We start from the raw sequence: 14,880 nt of genomic DNA on the forward strand, positions 1-14,880 counted from the left end.
GCCCCGCCCCCCGCCTCGCGCCCGGCCCCGCCCCGCCCCGCGCTACGTGAGCTCGGTCACAGCGCCGCCCGCCGCAGTGCGCAGGCGCCATGGCGCTAGGCGGGAGCTGCCTGAGGGGGCCTCGAGCCCCTGAGGGGGGCGCGGGTGCTGAGGCACCTGCCCCGTGTGAGGGGTGAGGGGCTTCTCCCGCAGGGCGGTGCCTGAGGGGTCGCAGCCCCTGCGCCAGAGCTAGAAAGCCAGTTGTGAGTGGAAGTAGCCGTCAGAAAATAAACCTTCCTTCCCTCTCGTTCTGGTTGCTTTCCAACAGCAATACAACTCCTACAACTCACAGGAAAGGCGGCGATGCTGTACAAGCCTCGAGCTGAGGCGGCCGGTTAAAGCCCTGTTATCCAAAGAGGCCGTAATAGCTAGGCAGATTTAACTGCAGCTTCTGGAGATTTGGCAAAACCTCACATGCTGTAGAGGCGTTCAGCTTCCTCCTAGCGAGACTGACTGCTCTTCCCCTCATCTTCTGCGCTGCTCAGATGCATTGAAAAAGGCAGACAGGAGGAATCCAACAGCCACAAGTTTATTAGTTCATTTAGTAGCAGGCTTGCTTATATTTGTCAGCATGTGGCCAAAAGCTGCCTCCCCTGCTGCAACTGCAAGCCTAACAGCATGCTGCTTCCTCTTCTGAGCAATCCTGCAGAAGCACTCTGCAGGTCCTACGCTGAAGGGTACTAAAATAAAGATCCTTCTAGAACAAGAACGAGGCACAAGAGACCCCCTAAGAGCATAGCTGCTCTGACTCACAGCAAAGCATTATTTAGCCCCTCATGCCTACAGTGCTGGCAGCCTCCAAACACTTGTAACTGGGATTTTCTCAGCTTGATGTGGTCCAACTATTTATAAACCCTCAGCAGAGTTCTCTGCACAACGTTCCTCCTCTTGAGCTAGAGCTGTTTGCACCCACACCACTCTTCACCCAGCAGTTGTGCCCCTCCAGCCAGGGCATGGAAAATCATCTCCATTTATTCCCTGGGAACTTGGCTCCACTGTCTTAGATTTGATCAACTAGGTTCCTGCACAGAAAGAGACAGCAACAGTAAATATCTATCCTTATGCAGGCTGCAGCACGAGAGCCGACCTAGCTTCTCACTGTAGCAGCATGCCACATCTTTGTTCTCACTTGTCCTCTCTGAATCTTTTCCAGCTCTTCAGAAACCTTCTGGTGACACTAGGCTGTGACCTGCATGCAGTGTTTAAGACACATTTTTATATTACAGTGAGTTAAAGCACAGTACTGCTTCACTTTTCCAAGTGCATTGACAACTTAGGTTTATCCTCTGGAAAGAGAGGGAGCCTCATCAACTTCCAAGCATGTTCAAACAGTGTCAAAACCAAAGACTACATTGCTGACAAAATTAAGTTACTAACCGCAGATTTTATGTCATCAGTTGTGCAGTGCAAAAAATAAAACACAATTTTATTTTTTGGCCAGGGTTGGAGGACCTTCCCTAACCAACAGCAGAAGCAGGGAGGAAAACAAAGATACAACTAATCCCAAAAAGCTGAACTGAGCAAATCCTTCTAAAAGGTTACTCAGATGTTAATGTGTCCTCTACACCTGTAGAGTGTTAGGAGCACAGGCTGCCATCAGCTGTATGAAATTAAACAGTTTCTCTCTTCTTAGCTCCCCACCCTGAGTATCAGAAGCTGCAGGAGTCCCTTATATACATGGTATAGACTACAAGGCTAATTTTAGAGCAAAGCTAGTTTTGGTTAGTCTGCATCTAAAATTTAATGATAGAGGGAAAGACTACTCATTAACTTTCTCTTTAAAGAAGTGGTTTGTCTTTCCTTGGCCTCTTCCTAAAAGAAGCATTTTTTTACCAGGAGGTTTCTTGTGGCTTGACCATAAATTTTCAATGTGAGCTTACCAGTTTTAGGTACTTAAAGCAATTAACAGTTGTTGTGCAAGAGTCAGCTGGTAGCAATTCTGATGCTTGTTTCTGCTTATTGAGGGCAGCTGGAGAGACACAAAACAGAACAGCAAGAAAAAGCAAGATTGCTAGTGTAGCCGTTATTAGGTTAGAATTACATTTTCCAGCCACTTCTTTGGCTTGAAAATCTTTTACCAACTGCTAATGCCAATACAAGTATATTACAAACCCAGATTAAAAAAGACTCTTGGCAATACCAGAGCAAAGATTTGCCTGTTTTGTAACCTCCTCTATATAACAAGTAGCTGTTCCCACTGCTTGTGGCCTCCTTGCCTGCTCCTTTTCTTCGCTCTTCTTGCATCAGGCGAGTCTCAGGGATTCACTTCCTCTGGTGGCCTGCCAAAGCTCAAATTAGTAAACTACAGGAAGCTGTCAGAGATTTGTATGGCCAGGCCTTCACTTCACTCACAGGATTGTTTGTAGCATGAAGCCTAATGTCTGCAGGGGACAGATACAACACAGACAGTTTATAGCTGTAATCTACACAGCTTGGAGCCCTGCTCAGAAACACTTGCAAAGAAACTCAGTGCTAAAGTGACAACTGATATTTGTGCTCCTTAATTAAATACTTCTGAGAATAAGTGATGAGAAAGCTTCTGTTGATTTTGAAGTTGTCTGCCCTACTTACGTGCTTCAGAAATATTCAATTTGGTATTGCAGCATCACAAGAAAGTGTATGGACCCTTAGAAAAGTTCCCAGGAATCTCTCTCAGACCGCATGGCTTCCCACCACTCACATCAGTCACAGAACTGACTAATCCCATTTTCTCTGCATGTCCTGGCACAGCACAGAGGCCAGGTATACATGATTGGGCTAATCCTTGATTTCTGTCAGCTGCACGTGGCAATGGAAGGCTACAGCACTGCAGTACCTTTGGGGGAGTCTTTACGCTGCAACATCGTGCTCTGGCCTTTCGTCCTTCCTGTGGATAGAGGTGCACTTCCAAGTGACCTGTTGAGAGGCTGTCCCAAGATTTGAGGTCCAAAGTACCACCTCCAGCTGCTGCCCTCTAAAACCAGCACTTTTTGCAACGTTTCTGCAGGCAATTAAGGTCAACAGATCTGTTTAACAGCAGGGTGGATGCTTCCCTTAGAGATTATACTTCAGTCCTTTATCTTATTAAGGGAAGATGTGTTTTGTCCATTAATTCAATTAGCCTAGTGGATTAATAAGATTGGGCTTGCTCTGTTTCAGGAAGCATATAAATAGCAGTCAAGCGTAATTAAACCTAAACTTGTAAGTGATGCTGGTAACAAGAGTGGTATTTCCCTGCATACTCCACTCATTATTTTTACAAGCTCTGCTCTCAAATTACATGGCCTGAGACCTCAATTAAAATGTCTCAATTCATGACCAAAAAGCAAAAGGCTGTGCTGAAATCATGTATAGGTTTATAAAATTCTCTTTGTGCTAAATATGGGCACAGGTAGGCTCCAACCCAGAATAACGTTTTCAGTGTTCGAGAGAAATCCTGTTTGTTCAGTTCTAAAGGCATGAAAAATATTTGTCATTATTCTGACATGTCTCTTGGCAGAGTGCACTTTCCAATCAAACCTATTCACTTGCAAATCCAGATGCAGGTTTGGGTGCTTGAACGCTTAACAGCTCCATTCTTTAGCTACATGCAGCTCTTGGCTTATTTTCCTGTTTGAGGACATATGGTCCTCAGCTTTATGCAATGCTCTTATGATACAAAAACAGAGAAGCTTGAGAAAAAAAAAAAGGGAGGGGGGGAGGGAAGAGAAGAAGAAGAAGAAACTAACAGAGCTAAAAGGAACGAACTCCCGTGCTCTGTAAGAACAGCTCAAATTACTGCAGTAGCACTGTTCTCGTAATAACTTCTGTGTGGCAAAATGCAGCACATGGGTCTCTGAAGCAGCTGTGAAAAACAGAGTTTACTCTCAGTCTCACTACCTCTGGGAGCTGATCAGAATCCAGAGCAGGCACCCTTCTAGCTGTGTCAAGGGTTTCTGAGCAGCCCGTGCAGAACTACATTTCCCAGAGCTCCCCCGGGGGGAAGAGCAACTCAGTGAGACAGCTGCTCCTCTGTTTGCTGCAGGAGCAGTGCTTCAAACTGAGGTCAGCGGGGGACTTTCGGAGTGGTTTCCTGCTGCTGGAGGTAGCACAGCTTCTGCACAGAGCACAGTAAGTCAGAAAAACGCTTGGGAAACGACAGACCTAGGTGCACCTCCTGTACAAGAAGGCTGTACAAGATAGATGGGATTCACAGGCACGACAGGGAAGTTCGGGCCGGCCTCCTCAGATCAAGTTTTTACCATCTGAGTTTTCAGTGATCCTTACCCAAATCTGGCAGCGTGCATCTGAGAAAGGAAGGGGTTAAAGCTGTGCGTGCGCTGCATTTCACCCTTCCAGGTGCAAGCTTTTCCTCCTGCCCATTCCAGAGCAAAGTATGGCGCTGTTTGTAAACTCCCCCTCCACACAACACGGGCTGCCTGTAGCGCTGGAGGCTTCCACAAACGAGGCTCTGCGAGACGCGGGGGTGGAGAAATCAGGGACACGTAATCGCCCCGCCACAAAGCGGCTTCAGGCACAGTCTCTATCCGGGGCGGCGTGCCAAGCTCCCCGGCCTGCCTCCCCAGGGACCTCCTGGTGGGCGCCACACCAGTGGGAGAGAGGCATCTGGGGCAGAGATGGCAAAAGCCACGAGGGAACTTGACATCACCTCTCCTCTCCAGGCTGCTGGGTGCAGAAGCTGCCTCCCCTTACTGACAGGAGCCTCTGCTCGGGCAGGCCTGGGAGCCAGCACTGACCTTACTGCAGGGAAGGACTTGCAGGCTCTTCCTTGGCTTGGCTTACGTGTCTCGGTCTGTGAAACGAAGCAAACGTAACTTCCTCCTCCTTCGAGGGCCTCGGGACCTGTAGTTGGAAAGTGAAATATCCAAAGCAATTGTTAAGGATGGTGAATCACGGTTCATTTTTATTTCAGATGAGTGCTAGAGATGGTGGCATTTCTGGCTGTTTTCTGACATCCCGACACTGAGTTCAAACTGCAGTCTGTGACTGCCTGAGCTGAAAATGTGGTAGGATCCTTTGGCACAAAAAGCATTGACAGTTGGAGATGATCCAATTCAGCTGCGACTGCTGTCTCTCGTCTAGCTCCAGGAATTCTTTTCCGCAGCTGATATTTTGTCTTTCATTCTCTTCTGGCATTGCTGCCTTTCCCACAGCCCTACTGTGTGCTGCAATAGGATGTTCCATTGGATCGAGGCCATTACAACTGCGTAGGAAACAAACAAGAGAGCAGCTACTTTAGCTGCTCTTTATCCCACCAGTATAGGAGTTGAAGACAGGAATACTTAACCTCATCTTACAGCACTCTTAAAACCTTCTGTGCACACTCACAGATGGCAACAAACCGAGGTATCTTGGAATTGTCTTAAAAAGTGCTGGAACTGGGTTTGATTTGTGACTAGAGACTAAGACCAAAGCAATCATTTTAAAAAGCATTTCAGAAAGTAAATGCTAGCATTCTGCAGACACTGTAAGCAGGAGATTTCTGGTAGCATTGTGTTGTTGCGGCTTTTAAACCAAATGCAACTTTGCAGGGCCACTGTTTCTATTCTGTGCCTCTCTTTTTAGGCAGAGACAGCTACTTGTGGGCGTTGGTCATGGCTGCGATTTATCAAGCAGTGTACAGAAGAGCTTCCTCTCTCTTCTGCAGGTTTCATTCCACCTATGTTAAAAAAATGAGGTAAGTTCTTACCTAAGTCTTGTTTACACTGAGAAGACCAGCACCAGTTTGGCACTCCTGCCCACTGTCACAAGCAGCCCTACCTAAATGTACCCGGGGGTTTATCTTGTAACAGTTCAATGACTGCCTATGCTTGCTGTCCTAGCTAGGAGGAAATACAGGATTCTTTGCCAGGTGGCACCTTTGCTGGAAGCTACAGGCCACCAAAGAGTAGATCCAGCTGTCAAACACCCTAGAAGCTTGTGGAAGACAAAATCCATACTGTCTGCTCTGCCTGAAGTAAATGTGTCCAAATAAGTGCAGCACAGGTAATCCCAGCACGATCTTGAATTTATCCTCCCCATTCTTTTCTTACTGCAGATACTTAAATACGCTAAAGGAAGATGACGACTTTTGTAGACAAGCTCAGACCTCAGGAACTTTCTACCTCTTTCACAACCTCTCACCCTTCCTGCAGAAGGTTGGGAAGAAATATTTGCTACCACAGCTCAGTGCGGCAGGTAAGCAGGAGCCCAGAAAGAGGCATCTCCTGGATCACGCAGCTCAAACGATACAGGCTCATGTGCAATAAGCAATACCTGACATGGGGCTGAAAAATCTATCAAGATGTGCATGGCATATCCCGTTATATGCAGCATGCTATTTGTTAACAACAGATAACAGATAAATAGCTGTAAACAACTGCTATTTAGAGTTAAAATCTAAGCATGTGGACGTGAGCTCATGCTCTTCACATACATACAGTATCAATACATGCGTGATCTGGTTTGAGATTATCCACTTTAAACATTTGGGACCGTAACTTCTGAAGAGAAAGAGCTGGGAAGAAAACAAGCAGCAAGGTTTTACCAGCAAAGCAGGGAGAAGTTTTGAGAGAAAGGTATCAGCTGCTGTAGGAGAGAAACAGAATGGAAAGCTGTTCCCCAAGCATTAAAACATTTGCATCTTTAATTTAACATGGTCAAAAGATATAACAGCTAAGGACAGAGCCAGGCTTCTAGTCTCCTTTGGTGTGGAACAATTTGTCTGGCACCTCTCTCACATGAGAGATGCAGAAAGAACATCATGTTTGGACAAATTCTCTTCCCTTACAGCTTTTTCTTCCCCTTTCTCTTGCTGTTCAGAGATGAAAAGGATCCTGGAGAAATTGAAAGAGACTGAACAGTGGATGGAGAAGTCAGTGCTGATCGGCTGTTCAGACGAGCACGTACCACACTTTGCCCTGGATTTAGGTTGGGATGACTCTGCTTCCACCTGTGTTGGCATCACATTTGATGCACTAAGATGAAAGTGCTGCTGAGGCAGCATCCTTTTTCCACGCTGGGTCAATATTTACTGCTCAAGAGAACTCAGTTGAGTCTCTGTAGGAGCTGCTGTGAGCACGGTGGTTGAGAGCCACAAAGCTGCCCTGCTGTCCCTGTGTGTGCGCTAGTAAAGGTGGGCTGTTTGCAGGTCACTTAACATTTGGGCATGTGTTACCACCGAGGTGATGTCACTTCCATGGGAACTTCCAGAAATTGTACACCGGAACAATGCAGGGCGTAAAATTGGGACAAGAACTGCAGTTTATGAGATTTGTCGTTGTTTTTTAAGCAGGAGCCTTGGAAAAATCAGTCATTGAGTCTGAACTTCAGGGATTGTTCACTGACTTACGAAAGGCTCTCTTTGTAGTGGATGTGAAGGATTCTCCTTTGCTGGCCTCGGTACAGTACAGAAATACTATTACTATTTTAACTTTTAAGAAGTGATTTCTAACATTTCCTTGTCTCCCGTATTGTTCCATGATTCAATATGTATTATGGAGGTACATACTGTGTGTTTTCAGTAGGCACTAAAAATTACAGCAATTCTCCCAAATTTGCTGTCCCAAAAGCAAGCTGCAATGGGAAGACACAGACATTTAAAGATGACTGCAGAAATTAACCACTTCGCATCAACCTGCTGTATGCCCAGCATGAAATATACTGATCTCAGCAGCAGCAGGCACAGCAATCCCACTTTGTACCCAGTTTTTCTGTACTCTTCTTGGCAAACTGAATTCCAAGAACAGCCTTACAGGTCTTCCCTCAGAGCTGCTCTTTTAAAACTGCTCACTTACAAGCTGTGAGTTCCTATCCAGATGCCCTATGTTTGGAAGCCCTAAGAAAAGACCTGTGTGTGAAACTCAACCGCTCCCATTACATCCCAATAAGGAATTACTCTTCTCCTACCTTCCCTTGACCTGCTGCAATTTGGATGCTAAAGCAATAAGCAAGAAACGCTGATTCCAAAACCTGCCATTTTTCAAAGCAGTGCCCACATTTTGTTTACCTTTTGTAGACTTCCAGACATACTCAGAATTTATCCATGTAACAGCATGATGGGGAAAAGACAGAGTCACTCAGGGAGACTGCTCCAGGTGTAAATTTGTATTTCTCTTGGTGTTCACAGGCCCAGGCCCTTCTCCGGTGGCATGAGTCCCACCAGTACTGTAGCAAAACTGGGCAGCCCACTCAGAAAAACCTAGCTGGCAGCAAGCGAGTCTGCCATGCCAGTGGCATAACTTACTATCCACAGGTAAGCACCTGAGCAGTTGTACGGAGAGGAATCTGTACAAGGCAGCAGGATTTCTTTCCATGTAGTTGGACGCTCATGGAGCTAGGAAAAGGAACCACTGGCACTTACTTGTTTGGTCTGAACTTCTTCCTCTGCATTTTGATGCGTTTTCTAGATGTCTCCAGTGGTTATCACCCTGGTGTCTGATGGCAGCCGGTGCCTCCTTACACGACAGTCCTCGTTCCCTCAGGGGATGTACACCGCTCTGTCGGGCTTCTGTGACCTGGGTAAGGCGGGCTCTCAGCCCCTGCGGGGGGCAGAACTGTGGGACATCAACCGAAGGCCTGTTTACAAAGGAGGAAGGGCACAGACGTGATACTGGGGGAAAAAATACTGAATCAGAGTTCCAAATAGCTGTATGCATCTGAAGAGAACAGGAGAATTACGGGTATGTATCAGTTGCTGTAGCCCATGGTAGTATATTCAGGTAACAGACTCCCCAGGTTAGAGCCCCCAGATACTCCTTAGTCTCTTTTATGTCTCTGGCTCAGAAAAGAGAGAAACTCAGACCTCTTAGGAGGAAAACAGCTTAAAAAGGGAAATGATGAAGAGGGGCAGCAATGTTCTGTCCACCAGATGCATACAGACAGAACCAAAAGCGTGTCTGGTGCCTCTGGTTAAGGGAGGCAAGCATGGGTGATTTTAATCGAGCATCTTGATGACAGGCAATCCCAGGTTGGCACAGTCAGAGCTCCTGCTCCAACAGCCAGGGCTGGAACACCTGAGAAATGAGCCTACTTCCATTTTCTTGCCACGGTTTGCTGCCCTGAGGCCAGGCTGTCCTCACCTACCTGTGGTTGCTTCCAGGTGAAAGTGTGGAGGAGGCGCTGCGGCGAGAGGTGGCCGAAGAGGTGGGCCTGGAGGTGGAGTCCTTCCAGTACTCGGCCTCCCAGCACTGGCCCTTTCCCAGCAGCTGCTTAATGATCGCCTGTCACGCATTGGTGGGGGGACAGCAGACTGAGGTGAGCAGGCTCGGGTTGCCCTGAAGCATTTCACTACCCGCCTTACATAGCAAAAGCTAGTCTGGTGCACAGGCTTGAGTTTGGAGAGCATCAGAGCCTCTCTAAGTGCTGTTTTCAGTTAGCTTTCTACAAGTGAATATGAGACTTGAAAATCATCATGTCTTGTGTTGCAACACGCAAGGTTTGGCACAGGTCGCTGTATGTACAAGCACAGAGCACAGCGTCCCGATGGTTTTTTCCTCTGAACTTTGCAGAGGAGGCACACTTTAGTATTAATAACGCATTTGCTATGAAAAAGCAGTTTCTGCTACATTAATTACTGTGCTCATTGGTCCTTTGCAGGCCAGTGCCACGATGGAATAAGGCTAACTGATTTGTGGCTTCCCTAAGGAAACCAATAGGCACGTCCTCCCCTGGGTTGGCATCAACACTTAATTCAGGCGTGGATTAAGCACTCCAGGCATTCTAGCATGGGATCTTTGTGGGGGCAAGAACAAGGCACTGCTGCCCACATTTAAAGCTGATTTAAGGAACTGGCACTCTCCTAATTCTTTCCAGATCAGTATGAACAGCCTGGAACTGGAAGAAGCTCGTTGGTTTGGCCTGGAGGAAGTCTTGGAGGGGCTCAAGAGAGATCACACATCTTCAAAGCAAGATGATGGTAGTTTCTTACCCTGGTTTCCTCCCAAGCAGGCCATTGCTCACAAGCTGATCAACGAGTGGGTTAAACAGCAGACTTCCCGGCCGACCTAGGTGTAAAGACTTCATCAAGTCTGCGACTCTGCCAGAATTACAGAAGCTTTATGTAAAAGCTTCCAAAGCTACTGAAGACAACGTGTCTGACGGTGGGGGTAGCACCAGACTGATGGCAGTCTTACACTTGGATGCACAGATGTACAGAGCCATTTCTAAACTGGTTGTCTCTGGGCAACTCCTCATACACTGGACCTTGGAGATCCCACAACTTGCAGTAAATACACAATAAAATTCTCAGTCCCAAAGCCCAAAACTTAAGTGTCATCTGCTGCAGGTGTTGCCCAGCAATCAGGAGAACAGTAAGCCCCTGGCAGTTACATCCCCTTTTCCTCCAGTTTATCCATGTGGAACTCCTGGGTGGATGGTTGAACCCAGTTTTTTTACATTAAGGGAAAGTAGCCTTTCAGTGTTCACATGTATATGGAATGACAATCAAAAAAAAAACAACAAAACACAATAGAAAAGCCACTGCCTCAATGCTCTCCCTTTCTTCTGTTTCCCTTTCCATCAGTTCTTCCAGTTTTGTATAAAACATGTTAATTTTTTGCAAATGTTAAGCAGACTTCTATTTTGATGGTTTGTCTGAGCAACTAAAAATACTTGTGGAGACACCATTTTCCCTACCAGTGAGGCACAGCGTGAGACTTCCATCCTGAGCAAGAGAGAACAGAGCTACCTGGTGGTAGAGAGTGGAAGAGCAAATCAACCTACGAGCACGTTAAAGAACCCAAGTAATGCTGAGAGGAACTGCTGCAAGGAAGACTGCACTTCCAACAGAAAAAAAATCCCGAAAGGCCAAGTGCCTCTCATCCTGTGCCAAAAATCTGGGGCTTGCCTGGAGAACTGCTCTTGTTTTACTGATAAAGGAGTATCGCTTCTCTGAAGGGAGAGTGACAAAGAGAGAGCCTGGGAAAGGAGAGCCTAGTAAAAGAGGCAGATGGAGGGATCTGCTGCTGTTTCAGGCTGTCAGTCCTTCCTGCTCACTTGGCCACTGCTCAAATGCCAAGACTGCAAAGCCAGCAGTACAAATACTTGAAGGGGAAGCAGGGCTGTATTGCTGTCTGCCGGCACTAAGATTTATTGCAGGTGAAGGACTTTTTTGAGCATTGTAAAAATTGTAAAATTGCAAAAGTCCTGACATCTGAACAGTAAGTAAAAAAGATCGTCTCACACAGTTCAGACACGTTTCGTTTTCTCAGGTTAATTTTACTTCATGAGTCTGGGAGGGGCTTCTCTCAGGCCATGGTGGCATGTGCAAACAGCTTTTCCACCCCTACTAACTCTCAGCAATAGAAGACCCGTGTCAGAGCATGTTTTTCACGTTTGGCAGATTTGGCAGCCATCCCAGTGGGAATGCAGTCTGGTACACAGGGGCACTGCTTATACCTCCCCTCCAACCCAACCAGGCACTCCACACAAACCCCCACACCTCTGAACTTAACTGCGATCTCCTGTATCCAGTTTCCTTTGAAATGGTCTCACCTCCTCTCTTTGTGGTAGTTCCTCCTGCTCTCTCTTCCATCTCACCATTTTAACCCCCCATCATTTATCTCCTCCTCTCTCATCTCTGGAATGTGCCATTTTTGTTTTCAGCCTCGCTCCTTTCTTTCCCTTCTCTGCAGTGAAAATATTGTAGAGTTAGATAGAACCAGCAGGATATTCCAGCTTCTCATGTGCCTTCCTAGTTCTTCTTACTGGCCTCCCAACTCCCCCCATGCATTCAGTAACGTGGCCCAGGCTTGCTCCAGCTTACAACACGCACCTTACTGATGTGCTCAGTACTTTTTGAATATCCTGTGATCTGCTCTCTGTGGCAGAAAGAGGACGAAAAAGTAAAAGCATCAAAAAGTAGTACACGTGAGAGAGGGGAGGAATGCCTGTATGAATTCTGCAGCAATCTGAACTTTATGAGTATGCGGCTGTTTTTCTAATTTGCAGTATGTATGCAGAGATTTGAGGCTGCCAGATACCCACACGCTTGAGCAGAGCTCTCAGAGTTGCAGCTCTACTCATATTCTGACTATACCAGGCTTTTTCTGATTTCATCAACCTTTTGTTCCTGTTAGAGGAAAAGCAAAGTTAATTTCTCATTTACTTCTGACTCGCCTTTTAAAATTCAGCTGTAAATGTCTGTATGTTCCTTTAGATTTTCAATAAATCAATCAATCATACTTTTCAACCTACTTTTATACAATTTTGTAGAGCAAGCGCAACTCCAAAGCAGTTCCTGCCATACCATTTAAAGGGCCCTATGTTTTAATCTGCTTTTTAAAAAATCTTTAACCCATATCCTTTTGACTTAGGCATGAAACAATGGTGGCTTCTGTTCCTGATGTTAAGAAAGCAGGAGTGAATTTAGGCAATATACAGCTAAGAACAGGACAGAAAAACAAGATGAGAGAGACATTGCTCTCACTTGAATTTGCCTCACAAACTAGCAATACTCACTGCAGTCAAGACAGAACATGCACCCTAAAGGGAGGTGACCTGGAAAAAGGAAGAGGCGATTCCTGACAGATGCTTCTTCAACAAAACACAGCAGGGATTTTCCCTGTAAAAGATGTCAAGCAGGCAAAAGGGATGTAGCAACATAACTCTCTCAAAAACACATCTGTTAAATTAATTCTCATTGGGGACAATTAACTTACATCAATCGTAGAAACACCGTGGCTTTCAGAAACTGCAGGGGCTTGAACTTAGAGCAAGAGCTAGCATTATAAAGCAGTCACCCTGTGGCCCTTCACGTTGCTTCCCAGTTGTTTACATGGTGCTATTCTCAGTCAGTCAGCAGCATACATGGACAGACAGCAAATACCACTGATCTGATTCATTACAAGTTGTTTTTTTTGTTTTGTTTTTAGACAGTTTTCCAGAACCACAGGCAGGTTCAGAGCAGCATTCCTGCCTACTGACCTTCATCAGCACAGCATAAAAGGTATGTTCACCTCCAACAGGTGCCAGCAGAGGATTGCAGTACCCACGGCACATGACACCTCTTGTCTACCTCTGACTGAGGGAGCTCAGAAAAAATCCTGCCTGGTTATGATGAGGGCTGAGATTATTTGCTTTGCTTAACACATGCCCTCCCATCACCTTGGGTGCCCCGCTGCTGCACAGAAAGGTCACAGTTTCCTGCCAGGACGGTTGCTCATCCACTGTGACTGGCAGACAGCACTGGAGGTCAGGGAGGAAGCTCCTGTATCAAGAAATGATCTCACCTTAAAGCACGCTCTGAGACACGAGGGACACGTGCTGAATCCAGTGTTCAGCCTGAGAGGACAGCAGCCCTTAACAGAACACCCTGACAACAGGGCCATGTTAAAGTCATTTTTCAGGCAACTGTTTTTCAAGTTACCATGAGCAGCCCACCTCCGACAGCTGCAAGGGACAGGTTGTCAGAACAACTTGTAAATACACAAATGGCATTTCTGTGCTCCAGTTTGAAGCCCTGCTGAAGTGAATTCAGCCGCCCCAGCCTTCAGCTTCCATTTCAAATGTGTTCACTCTTCAGCTTAGGAACAGATGGCACACATCTGTGTAAGGGAAAAATGGTGCCAGCTGTCATTCATGCAACAATGCACACACCTGGGCACGACTGAGCGCTGCCAAACCTACTTCTGTTAATCAGAGCCCAGGCTGCTCATCTAGAAACGGTGTCACTTGCACTTCCTTTAAGACCCATCAGTGGCGTTTTGTAGACAATCAGATGCATTCTCTGTGAGATCCAGAATCATCATCACATGGAGACACTGAAGCTGTCTCAAATAAGAGAAAGGCCACAGCAACAGAAGCACAAAGCCTCTCCAGCTTCCCCACAGGGAGAGCAGTAGCAGCATGGGAACGGAGAATGCAGATGGAGCATCCTTCCCCACTGGTCCTCATGCAGGTATTTGACAATTCATTGTGTCTTTTACATAACACTCCCTGCAAAATGTCACACTGGAACAAAACACAGCTACTGAGAATACCAGAATGGGAGGTTGGGAAGCAAGATTTTTCATTAAGTTTTAAAGTGAGTGGGAAAAAGAGTGATACACAGTAAGGTCTTTGTAATGGCAGGAACTGCAAAAAGGACCTACTCCAAGTGGAAACACTACAAGGGAACCGAGAAGACTTTCTAGGAGATTAGTAGCAGAAGAGACAAGGTTTTGGATAGGGACAGCAGCAATTTCATGCATAGTTTTCAAGAATAAGTGTAAGAATCTCAACAAGATCATCTAAGGAGTGAGAAGCTGAATATTCATACATAGCAGGGGACACAGCAATCTGGATGCTAAATGAGGATGTGTTGGACCAGGACGAGAGCAGTTAGGCAGCTTCATCTGTGAAACGCTGTTGATTGATTTGTGTAACATGAACCCAGCAAAAGCATACAGAAACCACGCAAAATTCAGCAACTCTGCTATGAGCAACGAGAACCTGGAGAATTTTTACTAGTGAAAGAAAATGTCTACAGTCTCGAGGAGTATGAAGCAATGGCCTGAAGGAAATATGATCGTTAAATATGGCTGTTGTCAGCACACAACGTGGAGAATGCCAAAGCTGGGTTATATTCCATTTCAAGACCAAACTGGAACTGCCAAAGGGAGTGCTACTGCTAAGAATTAAACTAGAAGAAAAAAGAGACAAGAAAGACCTACAGAAAAGAGAAGGGATCATACTGTGTATTTCTTAAATAAGTTCTCAGCCTTTGGGCATCATCAGTCAACGGGATAGTTTCATTTCACATTTAATCCTTCAGCATCTCCGTAACTTTGTGGCCCTGTAACTGCAGGTAAGGTTAATAGCCCTCACCGAGTGACAAACAAAGCAGCTAGTCTGAACTACGTTAGATTAACATCACTGCAGCCATTCGATTTCATGACTCCTTTT

At 46.1% G+C, this 14,880-nt stretch overlaps 1 protein-coding gene across 1 annotated transcript; it reads left to right on the forward strand.

The window, feature by feature from the left end:
- The first annotated feature begins 4,016 nt into the window (after positions 1-4,016).
- Positions 4,017-10,582, forward strand: NUDT13 (nudix hydrolase 13). The gene is made up of 9 exons (XM_084289829.1): positions 4,017-4,128; positions 5,584-5,695; positions 6,056-6,195; positions 6,820-6,927; positions 7,289-7,398; positions 8,126-8,251; positions 8,406-8,517; positions 9,098-9,252; positions 9,811-10,582. The coding sequence occupies exons 2-9, from the start codon at positions 5,613-5,615 to the stop codon at positions 10,003-10,005; spliced, it is 1,029 nt and encodes a 342-aa protein (XP_084145955.1). The 5' UTR covers positions 4,017-4,128; positions 5,584-5,612; the 3' UTR covers positions 10,006-10,582.
- Positions 10,583-14,880: the final 4,298 nt, after the last annotated feature.

The sequence above is a fragment of the Netta rufina genome, assembly GCF_964035555.1.
Source record: "Netta rufina genome assembly, chromosome: 7".
Classification (NCBI taxonomy): Eukaryota; Metazoa; Chordata; class Aves; order Anseriformes; family Anatidae; genus Netta; species Netta rufina.